Raw genomic sequence first — 20,969 nt, 5'->3', positions numbered from 1 at the left:
GACAAAGTTAAGGTCCCAAGCTGGCGTTGGTGCCCTTCTGGGGGGCGTCAAGTTGCTAGTCCCTCTGAGGAACTGTTTGATCAAGGGGTGCGAGATGGGGTTGCTCAGTGGGAAAATGAGCAGAAATAGCAGAGGCATGAATTTTTATAGAGGAGAAAGATACCACTGTGTAGTAGGTCAGCTAAGTAATCCAGGATGAGAGGGGGGGGGGGCTGTGCCGTACTGGCTCCCTTAGCCTAGATCCATGTGCAGAACCTTTTCCATTTATCTGGATAAGATTTTCTGGTGCTAGGATGTCTGCCCTCACAGATAACATCCGGAACCGGTTTACTTAAAAAGACAGATTGGTTGGGGGTTAGGGAATAAGCCAAGCTGCCAAACTCTGCAATTTGGGATGCATGAATTCCCTTCCCTCTGGATCAGGTTTGGAATCTGAGGAAGATGCCATGGAGGCACCGGTAACAGGCTATGCAGCAAGAGGTACCAGTGTTGCCAGGGCCAGTCTGGAGCTATAAGAATGGTCCTTGGTTTTTCCTCCCTTAATTTGAGCAGTACCCTTGGAATAAGAGGTAGTGGAGGAAATGCATTGACCGATAGATTGATCTAGGGGAAGGACATGGCATCCATTTTCCAAGCCATGCCGTGATGCTCCCTGGTGCAAAATTTTCTGAGCTGAAGGTTGGTGTGGGAGGAGGCAGAGGTCCACCTTCGGGGGTTCCCCATTTCTGAGTTATTACAGTGAAAGTACTTCTGTTGTGCTGGCACTCGTGTAGGTCCAGAAGGTTTCTACTTAATTGGTCTGCCAGAGAGTTGAGAGAGCCTGGCAGGAATTGTGCTAATAGGTGTAGTTTCATGGAAAAGGCTGACAGCCAAAGGGTCATGGCCAGCCTCCATAGAGGGTAGGAGCGAGTCCGTCCCTTCTTGTTGATGTACCACATCACAGTGGTGGTGTCTTTTTTGATTAGGAGAACCCCTGGAGAGAGAAGAGGTTTGAAAGCTATCAAGGCGTGCTGCACAGCCATCATCTTTTTGATTGATGTGCAGAGGGATTTCCTGAGGGCTCCATTGGCCCTGTATGCACCTGCTGTCCAGGTGACCACCCCAAGCGTAGTCTGATGAGTTTGTGGTGAGGAGAAAGGCAGTCCCTTGTTGTGGGAACATGCTGTTGCCCACCAAAGAAATTCCTTTCTGAGGCAAGGAATTATAAGCAGAAGAGTTTCCAGGTCTCGAGAGTGTTGACACCAAAGGCTCTTTAGGTACCACTGAAGTTTCCTCATGTGCAGTCTGGCAAATAGAATGAGTAGTATGCAAGATGCCATGAATCCCAGAGCTTGCAAGATCCTCCTTGCAGATAGCTGGGGCCTGGTGGCTAGTTGAGAGAAGTGGTCAGGAAAATTTGTTTCTCTGGTGCAAGGAATGCCATCTGTGATGCTGTGTCCAGACTTATTCCCAGGAAGATTATCCTTTGGGTGGGCACCTGTTGGGATTTTTTTTGTTGATTGTGTATCCTAGGGAGGTTAGTAGTGTCTTTACAAAGGCCAGGTGCTTGAGCAGCTTTTCCTGGCTGCCTGCCTGAATAAGGCAGTCATCTAAGTATGGGTACATTTGAAAATTTCTTTGTCTGCAAAATGCAATGGCCGGAACCAGACATTGTGAAAACTCGGAGCAGTAGATAAGCCAAAGGGAAGTGCAAAGAACTGAAAGTGTTGAGATCCTGCCCTGAAGCGGAGATATTTCCTGCACGATTCCCTGATAGGAATGTGGAGGTAGGCCTCTTTTAGATCTAGGGTGGCTAGCCAAGCGTCCTTGGACAGCATGGGTAGCAGCTGCTGGAGGGTGAGCATTTTGAATTTTGAGGTCACCAGGAAGGTGTTTAGAATTGATAGATTGAGGATGGGGCACCAGGTGCCCTTTTCTGGGCACCAGAAAAAAGTCTGGAGTAGAAGCCTTGGCCTATCGCAGGAACATGCTCTACTGAGCTCGTAGAAAGAAGGGAAAGGATTTGCTTTTGAGCCTCTGCCCACTGATTTGGTGGTAGATCTGGGAACCCTTTTGGTGTTGGAAGGGTATGGAAAGAAAATTTGTAACCCTGAAACACAATGTTCAAAACCCCATTGGTCCTTGTTTATGGTGTCCCAGCTGCTTGAGTGAAATGAGAGCTTTCCTCCTAGGGGTAAGTGAAGGTGGGTAGAGGGGGGGGGGGAGAAGGTGAGTCATTGTGAGTTCTTACCATAAGGGGGAGGCTTAGAACTCCCTGGTTTTGAAGTGGAGGTAGTCCACTGCTAAGATCTCTACATTCCCTGGGACTGCTGTCTGGGTGGTCTGTTTCCACGGGGCATAGGCTGGGCTGGTTTACTCTGAGCAGGAAAGGACCAGTGCTTGGAGGGACAATGCCTGCTGATCCTAGGGGGCTGGACTTGTAAGAAATCCTTAACTGTTTGCATAAATTTTCCTTTCATCTTTTTTAATACCTCTTCTGCCTTGGCACCAAATAAGTTATTTGTGCAAAGGGGCATCCAGCAATTTAGATTTGACATGGTCTGGCAGGGGTGGTTCTTTCAGCCGCCATGCATGTCTTCTAATGACAGATCCAGTGACTGCTGCCCTGCAAGAAGCTTCTAGGGCATCAAAACCACAGTGCAAAGTGTGTTTAGTTACTTGGCTTGCAGAATGCATTAATTCTTGAAATTCTTTAGATTCTGCCCAAACAGGAGGGGAAGACATTTTTTTGTTTAGTGAGTTACAGGGTATGTTGCTGAAATTTCAGCATATGGAACAGACAGTTTAGTGCCCAGATAGCAAGAGTGGCTGAGGTGTATACTTTTTTACCCATCTGTCCAATGCTCAAGAATCCCTGTCCGAGGGTGTGGGATTCTTAGCAGAGATTGCTTTAATTCCTTTTGGCCCTTGAGAAGTGACCTCTAGGTCAGCTGTGGGATTTTTAAAAAGATATTTGTGCGAGTCAGGGACTCTATAGTACCTGTCAGGTTTTCTAGGAGCAGGAGAAAGGGCATCAGGAGTCGAGCTGGATTCAAGGAAAACATCATCCACAACATCCAGGACTGGGGGGGATGGCCAAGGGTCTGTGTTGCAGAAGATCCAATAATTCTCAGTCTCTTTTTAGACTGAAGGTAGTCCTGACTTTCGCCATTGGAAATGCTCCCTTAAAGAATGCAGGGTTTCCCCAAAGGAAAAATCTTCTGGGGGAGAGGCTGAAGGAATGGAGTCCTCTGCATCAGAATCCTCATAAGTGGAGAGGGGCTGCATGTCTTCATAGTCAGATTCATCTGACTCTTGTTCAGACAAAACTACAGGGACAGATCTCTTTTCCTTTACGAGGGGGTAGCTTGACTTCCCCTGATCAGCATGATAAGGTCTTCTGCCATTTTAAGCATTTGAGACTGAGGCAAGGTAGTAGGCACCCGAGAGTGGGTAGTCAGTTTCTTGGGTGTGGTTCGAGCTCTGGGCCCTAAGAAACTCGGTATTTTTTGAAAGAACGGTAGTTGTGAAAGATGGTGGTTTGATAAAAAGGCAATTCCTTTATTCGACCAACGGTGAAACGCAGCTTCTCGGCTCTGCTTTTGTTTCTTGTCCCAATTAAGTTTCGACAAGTTATCCAAGCGGTACCGGTTCCTCCCACAGAGTGGCTATCTGCTGACTCCTTTCCTCTGTAAGCTAGCAGAACGTCATGCATGACGTTCTGCTAGCTTACAGAGGAAAGGAGTCAGCAGATAGCCACTCTGTGGGAGGAACCGGTACCGCTTGGATAACTTGTCGAAACTTAATTGGGACAAGAAACAAAAGCAGAGCCGAGAAGCTGCGTTTCACCGTTGGTCGAATAAAGGAATTGCCTTTTTATCGAATTATTGTCTTCATTTGACGGTCTTGGAGTCTCTTCCTGGTTTTGTGTGACTTACATTTGGTTTTCCAAAGATGGTGGTTTGTATCGAGATTCAGTAGTGCAAAGGACTTCCTCAGAAGCCGGTGCCTGCCAAGCGGCTCCAGACCCATCCAAGGTAGACACGACCACAGGATCCTTAGTCGGAGAAGAGTTTTGCAGCAGGCTCTGAAAGTCTCAGTAGCGGCCTGCGAATCAACAGAAGCGGTCATCGGGGCTGCGAATGCACCTCACAGTACCGGAAGACTGAGTACAAGCTTAACAGAAGCGTCATCGGTAGGTTTGGACCTGTGCGTCTGTCTCTGTCTTTACTTTCTTTGGAAGATCTGTTGTCGGATGACTTGCGAAGCCATATAAGAGTTCAACGACTGTAAAAGAAAGTATCTGGCTACAATAAGAGCACGATGACTGACAGTTCTGACACTGAACAAAGCACAGAAGCGACAATGGGGGACACAGTGGTCTGGGCCTAAACAAGTGACACAGTAAGAGTGCAAGTCTCGGTGTGGTATTTGCTTTCCACAGGCAATACAATTAACTTTTTCTGACATCTGTTAGTGCAAGAAAAAAGGATCCCCAACGGGGTACTTAGCTTTAGAAAACTTCAATTTGGAGATGAAAACTCAGGTAGTGGCTGACTAACTCGTGCGAACTGCTTCTGCTTCGGGCTCCACGGCATGAAAGACTAATGTAATGGCGTTGGCTGCCTTACTTTATATACTACTGACAACAGTCCTCAAGCGACAGCAACCGATGCAGAAATACTAAGCCTCTGGTATTTGGGCCGGCCGAGGGCTACCCTGGCAGGGATAACCCAAATGTGTTGACTGCAACAGTGAAACACGAAGATCCTCATCAAGAACTTGGGAGAGGAACAATGTTAAAAGCCAAAATTTGTTTATGTCTAAATGTGGTGCCTGCAAATATTGCAGGTACATTAATGAGGGACCTTGTTTCTGTTTACAATTATGACGGAATGCTTCCCTGTCCAGGAAAATGCAACTAACACCACAATGTTAGTTTATGTTGCAGTGTGCACCAGTTGTTACAGTTTCTATGTTGGCAAGACTATACAGAGGTTGAGAGACAATACAGCTGAACATTTAAGAGCATTTAAAAACAAAGACAAACAATGCCTTATTTACACAGTTTTGAGTGTGCAAACTAAGAAATTTACTTTCTTCATTACAGATACAGTATTTCACAATGAAAGAAGTGGCAATGACAGATTAAAGGTTGAAGAAAGGGAACTCAAGTGGCAGCTAAGATTAAATGCCATGGTAAAACCAGGCTTGAATGATAGTACATAGATTGTTTCTGTTTTGAAACAGGCTAATATTGTTTAATTTAATAGGAGGAAAAAATGTTTTAAAAAAAGTTGCTCTGCAGAATTAGTGAGTATTTTAACTAAGGTAGTTTATGATCTATTTTCCATCGCCATTTTTATCATTATCTTTGATATTTCTTTTATAATTACGACTATTTTTAATAAATTTTTTGACAATTTGTGAATTTAATATGCATGTTATGTTTTAGTCGCACAAGGATGGCTTTTAATCAATGTATGCATTTCATTGTTAGTTGCCTACATTATAGACGGGCTGCTGATTTTTTATTGGCTATTTTACCATGTGATGGGTTTATTTAAATGATTCAGTCAAGTGTCTCCAAATGACTCTGAGGAAGCCAAATTGTCACTGGCAAAAGCGCTTAGTCATTTGGGTTCGTTTATTGTGGATTAATAAAGTGGAACTCTCTGGACGTTTTTGGTTGTTTTTTTATTTTAAGTTATCAGTTTTTCTCTTGTTGGGCTATAGTTAGTTTATTTTGGTTTCAAATACCAGTCACCTTTGGCCCACAATCTTCAAGCATCTGCTAGAAAGCTGAAGAGGAATTTCAACTTTCAACGACAATGGCCCCAAGCATACATCCAAATTAACAAAAAAATGCCTTCACCAGAAGAAAATTAAACTTTTGGAATGACCCAGCCAGAGCCCAGACATAAATCCAATAGAAAATCTGTGGGGTGACCTGAAGAGGGCTGTGCACAAGAGATGCCCTTGCAATCTGACACATTTTGAGCGCTTTTGCAAGGAAGAGTGAGTATATATTGCCATGTCAAGATGTAACATGCTAATAGAATTCTATACAAGAAGACCAAGTGCTGTAATTAAATCAAAAGGTGCTTCAACAAAGTACTCTATTAGTTTAAGGGTGTGCACACTTATGCAACCAGCTTATTGTATTTTTTACATTTTTTTCCCCAATAGATTTGTTTTTCAATTGAATTCTACAGGTTATAGGTCACATTAAAGGTGGGAAAAGTTTTGAAATGATTTATTTTGGTCTCTTTTTATATCACAAAAAAATTGGCATTTTAAACAGAGGTGTGTGAACTTTTTATATCCACTGTAAAGTATTTCCAGCCCAGAGAAACCTTCATTGTCCAAACTCTGCAGACCACTCTGGCAACAAGTGAAGCATTCCAGACAAAAAAAAATCATAAGCTTAAGTTTTAACTTACCATTGTGCACTGAAGTGAATCATTTTTAGTTGTGTTTATAGTTTCTTTTTCACCAGGAGGTTCGTCTAGTACAGGTATAAGAATGGTCATCAAATATAGTTATTAGCTACCTCCCAAGTAAAATGGGGTCTTATTCCACCACAAAAAGGGGTACAGGATCCCAAACAATTTCATTGGATCAGATGTTTTTGTTGCCAAGCTGAACATATTTCCTACTGCCCTCCCTACCACTAAAGCACATTTACGGAATGAACTCAGAATGACAATGCACACCAGTACCCGATGTTAGGCCCACCAGGATTCTTATTTTAAGGTCTTTCTAGCAGTAGTCACTGATGGACTACTATGGAGTGTAAATGTGCTCCCTACAGCAAAGCTGCAAATTTCCAGTTTGCTTGAGAATCAGTCCAAACAAACAGGTAAATAGCAGACTCAGTCTCACGATATCAACTTGAAACATGGTAACTAGAAACAGTTTTCAGAATCTTTCTAAATTTTCACTTTAAATCCAAACTCTAAAGGCTGGTCTCCATTTACTCTTTCTGAAGAAGCACCGAACACTCTGACAGAAGTACAAGTAAAATAATGTGCTGTTAGGCTATCCTTACCAGTGACAACATTGTAGCCCAGGTCCATCATGGCTGCAGAGAGCGCCTTACAATTGGCTACAACCTGCTTCTGATAGGCCTTAAATTCTGGAGTCATGGCTTGTTTCAGTGTCACAGCAATACCTTAAAGTAAAAGGGAAGAGTGAAATAAATATCAGTACGGCAAAGATGAAAAGCTAATGTTTGTATGCCATTCTTGCTAAATCTACCAACACCCCACCCCTCCAATTTCATTCCAATAGTTTTTTTAAAACACACTAGTGAGAACACACCATTCCTTATAGATTTTGTTGTGTATGACTACACAAAAGCACATTAAGAAATGGGAAACTGTACAAAGAGCTTTTCAACTCTGATACAATTATAAAAATGAGTCTACATGTACATGAACATAACCAGACATGAATCATGCCAAAGTTTCAAACAATGTGCATTCACAGAAAATATTTCAAATTTATAACACAGAAAACTGAATAATTTTATCGATGGGTATGCACATATGCAAATATCCATGGTTGCATCATGTCACATTATATAGAGGCATTAAGTCCCTTAGAGGACTGATGGGAGTGCAAATATGCTGTACAGGGATAGGCATTAGGCTGCTGAAGGACTGAGGAATGGTAGCATTTCAAGATATCTGCATGAGTGTGTGCATGTATACAGGGAGTGTTGTGGGCCTCTGCAGTGAGGCATGTAGCACATCCTTTTGCCCAAGGATGGGGTTAGGTATTTAAAAATGCCCTCATCTGAGAGATGACAGCAAGGTCACAAAACATCTCCATAGCTGTCTGCCTGGCAGTTCTCACCCAAGCACTGTTTACAGGAAATAAATAGACCATGTCGAGGGGGTGAAGGCCGAAGTCCAAGGTTGTAAGTAGCAAGGTGGCTGGCAGAATTATTACTCATAAGACCTAAATGACAGAGGAAGGGACTAGAAATGCCTTGCTTTCCCCCCATGCTGTGACCATGTCTCCCCCTCCTCTCTCCCTCTCTTCTTTAATACATCACCAAGCAGCACTTCTACAATGAAGAGGGAGTCCAGAACAGTGGTTTCTGAACTGCGTATCAGAGATAATAGCTTCAATCATGGCACTCTGATCAGACACTTGGCCACATTATGTACACAATTCCAAATTACTTGGCGCTTCGGGAGGGTGAGACTACTTGTCAAGATCCATCAATACACACAGGGTGTTGATCTTAAAGAATTTCACCAAAACCACTTCTGGTGAAACTGAAATTCTTCCTCTTCTGTGCTGCTGACTGACCTTGGGAGTAGTGTGTTCAGGGGACACCCCTCTACATGGGCAGTGCAGCGAGGGAGGCTTCCTGCAAAATGAGTGCATCTTACTCCAATGTTTTCTGGAAGTAGTTTCAACAAATTCCTTTATAGCACATTAAGTTATTGCCAATCCAGTACATGCCTCGACATAAATCCTTACTTGTCAACCTTGCCAAGCAACTACAGAAAGGAGCTGGGAAAGGTTTGGAAAATTTCTTCTCCAGCAAACACTCGGAGGCCCTTCTTGCTAATTACATACTAACTTTATCAGTAATAAAGTGAAAACTGAAAAGGTGGCATGCATAGTTGACATCTGTCAGCCCCGAACTTGAGAAGAAAACTTCTTACCTCGCCCAAGTAAAGTTTCTATCCATGTAAAACACACAGATAGCAATACTGAGACAAATACAGGTTCTGTAAACAAATCTATGTTCTTTAAAAAAGAACTGGAAACAAGTCACACCTTGTTGCTGGGTGTGATGCACTAATGGCCGAGGGCCTGTATACTGAAAGGCACAATAGTGTGACTAGACTGTTGCATTGGGAAACGTGCAGATACTACAATATAGTAGCCGAGAAGCAGTGGAAACATGAACCACAATGCACTATTGAGAATGAAGAAGTTTATATCACATGAGATCACCCATTGACAACATTTTAAAACAAGAGAGGAAAAAAAAAAAAAACACAGATGTAGCAGTCCATGAAAAAAAAGACAAAAGTAGCATTGAAATAGCTACACCCAGTGGTTTGAGTCTTTCATACGGAAAAGACAGTCATAAAATACTAGGATTTACATGCAGAAACAAGAGCAATGTGGAAGAAAGAGGACCAGAAAATTCCACTAGTAGCAACAGGAGCAACAATCTAAAAAATTAATTTAGAGTTGTACTTGTATATGCTACATGAATTACAGGAGTCAATTCTGTACATTTTGCGGGTGCTAAGAGCACTACTTTTGGCCAACATGGATTGAAGCCATACTAATTTCATGAACTTTGATTTAGGAGTGGGGTCCATTCTAGTCATGGTATTAGAAACCCAAAAGACTTGGAGAAATTAAACAGACAAATATTCAACAGGACTGGAAGAGCAATGTTTCACATGGACTTTTTTCAGACTCAAGTCCAGAATCACTATCTGGTTAAGGCCTTACTTTTACTATATGACTGAGCAAGTAAATGGAGGCCAAAGGAAACAAAACCTGGTTTACAGGAAGAGGCTCAAACAGTTCATAACCTTCATACTTTGCATTAACTGCTAGACATCTGCTTGAGATATGCACAGCCAACGATCCACAGGAACTAGAAAAAGAGATGCTTAAATAACTCATGCCAAATCAGCAGAGGACTCTGCAGCAGATGGCATCCATCCTTACAGTCACAGGAGCAGTCAAGGTGCTTCCAGGCTTCCAAAACAGCATTCCTAAATGTTGGTTCCAGCAAAGGGATGATCCAGATTTCCAGTCTTACTCCCCAACTAGAAGCTTCTGGAACAGTGCTACAAGCATAGCCAAACTATGATGGACATAAAAAGCCAAATGGTATCCACAAAAAATGGACTGTACGGAGGGTATAGAGGGATGGGGACTCGTTACTCTTGTCCAGCTTAGAAATGGAAGCCTCCCTGTCCTCACACTTCCAAAAGCTTAATGGAGAGGGTGTCCCTCTCCCACAATAATCCCCATGCATGTGCTCAAAGATGAACTTGACAGGTATTATATAGATGGAATCCCACAAGCAAAAGTTTGTATACTAAAGGTGGCATTGGTTGGGGTGGTGAGCCTCTGCTGGGTCAATGGAATTAGCACAAAGTCTCTAAGGGTAAGATTTGCAACAGTGACAACCTCCCACTAGATATCAAATATGTTTTGATCTGCTAGGTTTGGGTCATGAACCCTATTTATGGGAATATCCACTGGACCGCCCTCAGCTGGGACCAAATAACCCAGATACATTTGGAGAAGTTCCAACAGGAAGGACCATGATCCCACATTTCATAAATTTGCCACAGGATGAATTGAGTTGATCAGGTTGGATGTTCCCATGTCCTATTAGATCATGGGACAGATGGTAAGGACCTTCCAAGCTGAAAAGCCAGAGAAGACCCCCTATGGCCCTCTAATCCTCCTCTGCAGCACACCTGTTTGGACGTACAGGAAATGCCCTGAATATCAGCTAGGCTAGATAATAAGAACATGCTGGTCAAAAGGATCAAGGGTAAATCAACAAAGTTGCCTAGATCTCTGATGACATTTTATGTTTGAAGGGGGTTTTATCATCTACATGGCAAAATGTAGAATTATTTTCTTCACCAAACTGAACTAAATGCAAAAAGTACAAGACTGATAAACTATACAAATACAGAGTGCAAAGACCACTCTTCAGGAGAAATTGTGTAGCAATAGATTAATAACAGCTACTTTGCAGTCATATGCAAATTCTGATAATCACAAGCCAGAGGTAGTAGCCTGAAGATCGGATTACTAAATGCTGAAAAAAGGATGGCCCAACACTGAGCCCTGTGGATGTCACTGGTAGCATTTTTATTTTCAGAAGAACCTGGAACTGTTTCCGTCAGCCAGACGCACAACATATGGACTCCTATACAGGTTTCCAATTCTCTTCTACAACACTTGCAAGGAGAATAAAAGGTCTGTCGAGATAAGCTGTACGTACTGCACTGCCACTTTCCAATAGTTTATGACTAGAGGTAGGACATGCATTTGACAAAGTAGGGTTTACTTGTATCCAGAGATAAGAGGTTCTTAATGTCAAGTCTATGAGGTGTACAATTATACATGCCAGAAATGGCTAGTGAGGTTGGCAGGCCTACACTCTCCTGGATCAGTGGTTTTAAAACTCCTATGAAAAGGCATTGTCCATTTCGCAGGCTTCAGAAATGTCATCTGTGAACAGGCTTAGGTTAAAGAGGAGCTTTAGACGGACCATATTTGATGCTAATAATCAAGCAAACTGGTACACTATTCGTTCCCGTGGATATGTAGCACCCCCCTCACTTTTGAGTGAACTTTATCTAGAGTTAAAAGTGAGAGAGTAAAACTGGCACTGAATTTATCATCTAGGATATTTCCTTTGGGTCCTTACCTTTCAAACTGTCCATATTTTTGCAGTCTGTTCAAATTTTTGGCTCATTTTTTGCCTATTTGTCATATGTGTGGTTTTGCTGGCAATTCACTGTGGTCTGAAGTCACTAAATAATGACATACATTTGAGTTTCAAAGTTTATAATGCATGCCAACACAAAATCCTGTTATTCTCATAACCTTCTAAGTTTATAAGAGCAATATTTAAAAATCTGTCCCTATTTTGCGGCCTTTGTCTCCGTTATTGGAATCTTTGTCCAGATTTCTTGCTCTATGAAGAGGAGCGTTATGTTTGGGTCAGAGTGGGTAGTATTGCTGTGGATAGTTTAGAACACTGTTGAATACTAGACTGCAAATCTGTTGCATAAGAATGTCTAGTTTCTTGGTTTCACAGAATATTTTTAGTTACTATTCAACTTTAAGTTTCCCAATTGCACCATTAAGTTCTTTGTTAACTTGCATCATCAATCTCTTAAGGTAACTAGAACGCAACTTAATTTCGTTTGCCTTTTAAATAATTATATGGGTAATTCTACCATATGGGGTTCTTTTTCAAGTTCTCAGTATATTTAGTACAGAAAAAAAGCTACCTTATTACTACAATTTACTTGTGATCAGAAATTAGAGCCACAGACAGCAGCTCTGGCAATGGTGTTAGTCATGGGAGGGTTACATTCGAATTTGCTTAGGTCATCTAGTAGCTGTAGACCATCAACTTTTGAGAAGTCATGAAACAACAAGGTATTTTCAAATTACTGCAGGTTTTAAAAGAAAATATCATGGATTTAAAGACTAATTTATTGAGGGACAATGACACAGAACTATGCAAGAGGATGCCATATTAATGAGGAAGAATCAGGGATACTGGGCCATTCGGTCTCAACTGCCACACTAGTTCTTTGCATTTTAACAAATTGCCTAAATCACACCACCTTCCATTATAGTGCATTTTGTCTACGATAAAAAAATATATATATTTTTTAAACACTGGACACTTAACAGAATGCCTATCCAAGGTATTAGTGTGCAGTTTTTCTTATATCAAAGACAGTCATATATCCTGTTTTTTAACCTTCAAGTATTTTTTCAACATAAAAAATACGACACTGTGCAGGTCACCAAATATACCACTCCAGCCATATCACATTTAAATTGACCAAGACAGGGTAGTCTTTTTCATATCCTTCGATCATCACATAGGGCCCATCATTAATTTATCTACAGTATTCACACTTGTCACATTCTTATCCAGTGCTTTTGATAAGACTCAAGTGATGACATTCAATACTTTTCCTCTTCCCAAATACAATTAGTAGAGCATCACCCACCTTTCCCTCAATTCAGGGGCAAAAGTAATGTTCCATATCCTTTTCACTGTATTGGAGTATTTGTAAATGTCACAGCTAACGGGAAGAACTACAGATAGAGTTCTGTCTTCATCTTTTTTTTCTGAAACGTGCTTTTCCATTGCACTGTTCACAACACAATGGACCCAACAAGGGTTTGTCTTTTCGGCTTTTCCCAGTTAGGGGTCACCACGGCAGAACTCCAGTCCGCTAAGGATTGGCAGTCAATGTTTATGGTGCAGAGTTGCCAGCCCGACACCAAACCTTCAGCGAAGGCATGCCCATTCACGCACATCTTTTGGAGGCCACTCGACCGTGGGGAGGACATGCAGACTCCACACAGAAGTCACTCCAGCCGAGAATCAAACAGGAGAACCTCTAGCTGTGAGGCAACAATGGTACCGCTGAACCACCACGGCTTCAATGGACCCAACAAGGGTGAGAACCTAAAATTCCTACCTTTTTATACTTCATTTTTTAATTCGGACAACAATGATTTTGGATAGCCCCTTTCTTAACACATAGCTATCAGTAACTCCAAAAGGAACAAACTGTCTACACTAACACTTCAACAATACTTTGTTTTTGATAGAAGGGGTGACTACTTTTAAAATGCAGGAAGGAATCAGTTTTTCTTATGGTAAATACTGGAGGTGAACCATTTCACTCTTTTTTCCAATAGTAATATTCGAATAATTGCTGTTAAACACTCATCTGATATATAAACTTTAAATATTTTTTTTTCTAAATAAGTTTTAAAACTCAAAATAAAGAAACTTCATTTCCACAAAATTAAGATGTCATCTAAAATATGCATGAACTGAGGAATAATATTCAGATGAGGACAAATTCTTCTTTTCATGCCTCCAAAACAAGATTAGCATACAAGAGGGGCATACTCTGCATCCACGGCTACACCAGCTATTTGTTGAAAATATTCTCCTTCAAAATATATAAAGTTGTTGTGCAATACCAATTCCAAAAGCGTATGCAATATAAATATTTTTGCTGTAAACAAATCTTTCTGCATGCCAAGCATTTGTGTGAAAAAAAAAGTCTTGAAACCTTCAATGTGTTGAATTACCATAAACAAATTATTTTTATTACTATGGATGTGATTGTCATAAAAATACCATTGAGTTAAATTCTAATAAATGCCAAGAATTTTGCTTTTCATAAATACGTTTACATTCCTTATCAATGTACTTTGTCAGTGGCTCAGTCCTGGATCCCTTTGCCACCACGTTTCATCTTCAAGATGGATCAACATAGATATGTATTTTTGGAATCCCAAAAATAGATGGAACAGGTTTGACCATTTCCTCTACCTTCACCTCAGCAAAATCCTATTCCCCCCTCTGCCTCTAACCCATGACAGCAGTCCTCACTTAAAGATCCCCCCAGACAAATCTCCTCCCCTTCACCAGAGTAATACTACACCATCTACCCCCTTCTCACTACAACCAATACCAACCACAGAAATCCAGAGACTCTTCAGAAAATTAAAACCATGCTCTCACTCCTCTGATGACTTCCCCTCAGAATACTTAAGACTCACTGGTGAGACCATAGCATATCCTGGTATCATTTTGATCAACCTCTCAATTAATGAATTCTATGTCCCTAACCTCTGTACAAAATCCATCACCCCACTTCACAAAGGATACAACTCCAATGAACCCTCTATCACTCAATCTCTATCCAATGAACCCTCTATCACTCAATCTCTATCCTCTCCCAACTCCTCAAAAATGCATTCTTAAACTAATTCACCATCTCACACACAACAACCTACTCACCCCCACCCAACATGGCTTTCGTCCTTCACACAGTACAAGCACTGCACTTATCTCCTTCATGGATACTGTACATAAATCCATAGACTCTGGTAATATTACCTTTGTACTACTACTACTAGATCTGTCGAAGGCTTTTGATACAGTATCACACAAAAAACTTCTACACCACCTTCCTAATATCGGCTGCACCCCACCTATCCACCAATGGTTTGACAGCTACCTTGCAAACAGGCACCAATGCGCAAAATGGCAAAATACGAATACCAAACTGGAGTACCACAAGGGTCCATACCCGGACCTAACATTTTTACCAACAGCCTTCACACTACTACTCCTCTAAGCTCCATTATCCAATATACAGATACTACCATAATCTCCTCAAATAACGCACAACACCTCCAGCAAATAACACAAGATACCTTCACCACAATTAAAACCTGGTTAACCAAATCATAACTACTCCTTAATGCAAAAAAATAAATAAATAAAAAAACAAAGCTTCTACTTGCACCAAAATCCCTCACAGACTTTCATATTTTCTCCCAAAACACAGAAATTGAAACCGTATCCCATGCTAAACTATTAGGTATTACCATTAACAATAAATTTGCATTTGAACACCATATTTGCATTGCTATTAAAAACCTACTGCAGGGGGCAGAGCCTGAATGGCTAACTGAAAGCATCAGTATTTTAGAGCTCCATATAACTAGTTAAATAAGACAGGAAAAAATATTTTTTTTCTTCAATCTATAAAATCTTATTGATAAAGGTCTAATTTACATAATTAGAAACTTTGGTGAAGTGTTACAAATAATTTCCTGTCAAAAGCTTGGAGATATAGTCACTTGTTAAAAATGAGCAACTCGAGGAATTCTCACCAGGATGCTGCCTTAAAGGAACTACAACATATGGCATCTACCATGCAGGAGTTGTCTTTGAAGATGGATGATTTTAAAGAGAACCTAAAAAATCTTAAAACAAGCAGTCAAACAGGTTGACACCCTCAAGGAAATGCTACACCACCACCAGACAAGGACAACAGGAATAGAGGTTTCTCTAAATTACTTAGAAAGCAGTCTTAAGGAAGAGGAGAAACAAAAATGCTTCTTAAAACACTTGGTTGGTTAATAAAGTAGATGATGACATAGAAAATAGGGAGAGGAGAAACAACATCAGGATTTTTAGATTACCTGAAAACACAGAAGGTGAGTATATTATTTCCTTTTTATCAAGCTGGATCCCTGACATTTTAAAATTTAAAAGAAGGACTTTCCTTTGGCATTGAAAGAGCACAGAGAGCTCTTGGGAACCTGCCACTAACTCAAACTCTCCTCCTAGGTCAATAATTATCAAATTTCTTTCATACTTGGACAAGGAACTGATTTTAAGATCTGCTTGGAGGAAGGCACCTCTAAAATATAAACAGAGCCCGATCAGATTTGATAACGACTATTCATCTAGAATAATGGAACAAAGGAAAAAAGTGTGGCCAATGATAACGTTTCTGAAACAAAACAACATCAAGGCACAACTTGCATATCCAGCTAAGATAAGAATACTGTATGCCAACGAGATGGGGACATTTACTGACTTAGAGGAAGCCTCTTCATTTATTAAAACTAATAATGTGATTACTTTACCAGAAGATATGGATTGGATGTCACCTTCTCTCAAGAGAACAAAAGAATCAAATGCCTGGATAGACGTCAAAAAGAAGAAGCAAAAGACTGATAATGTTACAGCCAAATCTCTCAAAGCATCTACTATGATAGAAATTGTTTTAACATTACTTTAAAAGGACCAATTTTACTGCTTGGAATTTTAAAACAAAGGTAACTAACTACTGGAATCTTTATCTATATTTTTTGAAAATAGATGGCACATGAGTTTTCACATTACCTCAGGTATGTAAAGCAGGGTACTTTTCTTTCACAGAAGGAGGGATAGCACAAATTATTTATACTGTAAATAAACATACATAGTATATGTGTATTTTCTCTTATTTTTCTCTTCTCTCTCTCCCCTCTTTTCTCATTATTATTTTTCTAAATTCTCTATTTACTATACTAATATAGTCTGTATATATTTAATTACTCACTATCTATACATAGAACTAAAATAATCTAGTTTTAAGGTAGACTAAATGGAATAGTGAACTTAATTATTACAATATTTATTAGATTAATGATGGTCACTGTTATGCTTATTGGGACTGGGGACATGTTCGTGATTAACTCAGAAATGTTCCATTCATGTACATATGTCCTTTGAATTATTTCCTTTTAGTACTGACTTCTTCTTTCAGCTTTTCCCGGTTGTCGCCACAGTGGATCACATGTCCGCTCATGATTGGCAGTGGAGTTTTACAGTGTCGAGTTGCCAGCCCGGCGCCCAACCTTCCACAGAAGGCACTCACACCTAGGGCCAATTTAGAGTGTCCAATCCACCTACAGCATATCTGTGGGATGTGGGAGGAAACCAGAGCACCCAGAGGAAACCCATGTGACAACAGGGAGGACACGCAGACTCCACACAGAAGGCACCCCAGCCGAGGATCGAACCAGGAAACCTCTTGCTGTAAGGCGACAACACTAACTGCTGCACCACCGTGGCTGCCCATTTCCTTTTAGTACTGAAAAATATATAAAAAAAAAGGAGGGAACCATGTACTATTGGTTAAGAGAAGTGAAGCTTTCTTCACATTCTATTTGCGCTGCCATAGCAACAGTATACAATTGCTGCAGTTTCTAAGGACACTGCGAACCTGCAAAATACATTTAGCCTCACAGATAAAGAAAAAGTAATGTTGTTTAGTTATTAAAATTAAAAACAACCTAAGCAAGGTAAAATAAATAACATAATAGGAATATATGTAATATTTTAAGATATAACCTCATAGGATTACATATCCCTGGAAACAACTGAAATGTTCCCAAACTACATGTGCACTTAAATGTAGCTGCTTGATTAAAAAGTATTACTCAGTTTAACATGCTGATTTCACAAGCTGTCTGCACTGCAAAAGTTACGTTTTATATGTTACTTGAAATTGTCAGTCTAGTGCACATGAAAAGATACACATCACTTTTTGCAACATGTTATCTCTGCAGTTACCTCACACACTGTACAAACTCACTTGGTAACGGACAGCTATTCATTTAAAATATCAGTTTAAATATTAAATGTGCCCTTGAAATGCTATTGACATTTTGACAAAATATAATCTGAACTGTAAAATGAATGACTTGAAAGAAGTGAAGTAATACATAGATTTCAAAGACAGTTCTTGACACTACAATAAAAGTTGTTGTTTGTCTTTCGGCTTTTCCCGGTTAGGGGTTGCCACAGCGGAACTCCGGTCCGCTAAAGATTGGCAGTAGATATTCACGAACGCCGAGGTGCCAGCTCAACGTCCAACCTTCAACGAAGGCATGCCCATTTACGCATGTCTTTCGAATGCCACCCAACCGCAGGGAGGACATGCAGACTACAGTAAAAGTAAAAATATATATTCACAAGGAATTATTGAAATGTTTTAGTCTTCCAGTTAAAATAGCTTACTGTCAACATTATGAGATATCAGAAAGTTTGAAGAGCTAGGAGATTACTATTCTTTGTCTTTATGATAATTAGACAGATGTTAGACTGGCCGGCCACGGTGGTGCAGTGGTTAGCATTGCCGCCTCACAGCAAGAGGTTCTCCGGTTTGATTCTCGGCTGGGGTGCCTTCTGTGCGGAGTCTGCATATCCTCCCTGTGGTCGCGTGGGTTTCCTCCCACATCCCAAAGACATGCTGTAGGTAGATTGGACACTCTAAATTGGCCCTATGCGTGAGTGCAAACATGTGTGTGCCTTCTGTGGAAGGTTGGGTGCTGGGCTGGCAACTCGACACAGTAAACCTCCACTGCTAATCATGAGCAGACAGGTGATCCGCTGTGGCAACCCCTAACCGGGTAAAGCCGAAAGAAGAAGAAAAAGATTAGACAGATGTTAGACTCTGCTTTGTTTAATGAACTGTGACATTTGTTTATGAGGAAAAGTAGACTCAATTACTCACATTGGACTACACACATTCCTGGAAACTCAACTGAAATGTCCCCAAATTACTTATGAATTTAAATGAAACTGCCTGATTAATAAGCATAGTTTACTTTAACAACCAATCCATAAGCTATCTGATCTATATATGTTACATTATATATGTCACTTGCATATGACAGTCTCTAGAGCACACGAAAAAATGCATATTTTTGCAACATGCTATATTCGCAATAACCATACATTCTAAACTAACTCAATTGGCAACTGACAAGTTATTTGAAACAGTCTAAATATTAATTGTGCCCATGAAATATTGTTGCCATTTTGACCAAACAAAACCTGAATTGAAAAAGGAATGATTTGAAAAAGTGAAGTATTGTACAAAATTTCAAAGACGGCTATTGACACTACAGTATAACTAGAAATGTATACATGCAAGGAAAAATTGAAATGCTTTATACTTTTAGTTAAAATAGCTTATTGTTAACTTTTTGCTTTATCAGAAAATTTAAAGAGCTAGGAAATTACTTCTAATTTCTCTTTATAATGTTTACTAAAGTGATGTTAGTCACGGACTTGTTTAATGGATTGCGAGTCATGTACAAGACGGACTACTGAATGTTATTTCTGTTTACCTATGTTTGCTGAATTTCTTTTATTAGTACTGATTTAAAATAAGGGAAAGAAAGGGAAGGGAAATCTCTTTTTGGTCAAGGGATGAGAGGCTTGAGTATTCTAACTGCCCCGAGAACTCTTGAAGATGCTCTAAATACTATTTGATTAATACTTACCCAAGGTAAGTTTTTATTACCATATAGGTACCTTCACATTCATTCTAGACCTGATGTGATTACCCATCCTGGAAGCAGGAAGTGCCCTATGCAGGATGGGAATTGTCAGGGTGATCATAGTTCATTCTTAGACTCAGCTTTGTAAATCTATAAATATGTAAAAGCACTGCACACTAGAATGTAGGGCGCCTCTACTCAGAGTCAGGATACCATTGATAGGCCATGTCTTTTTATAAGTGTAAGTTGAAGTTGGTGAGCTGAAGATTGGGAAAGTAAAGGAAGACAGTACACGTACAGTAAATTCATATTTCATTGGTAAATCACTCATCTCCTGCAGAGTCCTTTTAGTCAAATTATAACTGCGGTGGTGGTGCTGCGGTAGCATTGTCATCTCACAGTATGACGTTGTCCTGTTTGATTCTCAACTAGTGAGTCTTCTGTGCGAAGACAGCATGAATGGGCGTACCTTCATTGAAGGTTGTGCGTCAGAGCTGGCAACTCGGCACGTAAAAATCTACTGCCAATCATTAGTAGACCGGAGTTCTGCTGTGGCGACCCCTAACCAGGAAAAAGCCGAAAGACACAACACAACATTTCAGTAATAATCTATGTTGTTGGCTTATGTAATGTATGCTCCTCTGTTGCATTTAATTTATCCAAAATTACATATCTGACATGTTTGGGATCTCTTAAGGGTAACTAAATATTGGATATTTTCTAAGTCAACATAATTGTTTACAGTACTAACATTCCATCCTGATAAATAAAATACTATAGAACAATAATAGAATACAGAATTTCATATCTCTTTTAAGAAAATTCTCCACATAATATGGAGCTCAGTTGATATTGTTGGTTAAAGGTATGAGTGATAATCCAATAGATCTATCTATCTATTGGATTATGAATGACTTTCACTCCATGTTTAATGTGAAATTCATATTTACTTGTATTTGATACTTTAGAATTAATATTTTATAGAAGTACTTTTTTAAAGCCTAACCAGAATTTTACCCTACTTGTATTTAAAGAACATAAAATTACACTCCCAAGTTGACACACACAAAAATAACACAGTGTTATCAGAGAATATGGTATAACTACTATAATCAAAATAATAAAAGCAAAAAGTTTCCACCAACAATAACTTGAAATGATTTTAACATTAAATACTAATGGCTTAAATAATGCAAATAAAAGAGCAAACTTACTAAAATATTTAAATCTAAATAAAGCACAAGTAGTATTTCTCCAGGAATTGCATTTTAAGACTAAATTATACATTTATTTGGAACCCCAAGGACTATACAGTCTTAGCTCAATCCTCCTACAGAACAAAGACAAAAGGAGTACCAATTCTCTGGAAGAAAAACAAAATCACTCCAAAAGTTATTTATAAATATGAAGACAAAGAAGATCTACTAGCATTTGTTAAAATTAAATTTAATAACAGAATATGAACCCTAGCTAATCTATATTGGTTCCCAGGAACTGGAGCAGGAACTGTTAAACACCTAGATTTTACTTCCAACAATTATATAGGAAACCTAGATTTTATTTCCAAACAA

General features: G+C 39.8%; 1 protein-coding gene across 2 annotated transcripts in view; it reads right to left on the bottom strand.

The window, feature by feature from the left end:
* The window catches only part of SHMT1 (serine hydroxymethyltransferase 1), a 437,170-nt gene that overhangs the window by 184,741 nt on the left and 231,460 nt on the right, over positions 1-20,969 (bottom strand). For both annotated transcript variants that reach the window (XM_044089588.1, XM_044089587.1), the window contains exon 9: positions 7,031-7,153. In XM_044089588.1, coding sequence (XP_043945523.1) covers positions 7,031-7,153 — 123 coding nt within the window. The remainder of the gene's footprint in view (positions 1-7,030; positions 7,154-20,969) is intronic.

The sequence above is a fragment of the Protopterus annectens genome, chromosome 12.part0, assembly GCF_019279795.1.
Source record: "Protopterus annectens isolate FY-2018-M chromosome 12.part0, PAN1.0, whole genome shotgun sequence".
NCBI lineage: Eukaryota > Metazoa > Chordata > Ceratodontiformes > Protopteridae > Protopterus > Protopterus annectens.
Note: the sequence above shows the minus strand (reverse complement) of the source record. Positions and strands in the feature narration are given on the sequence as shown.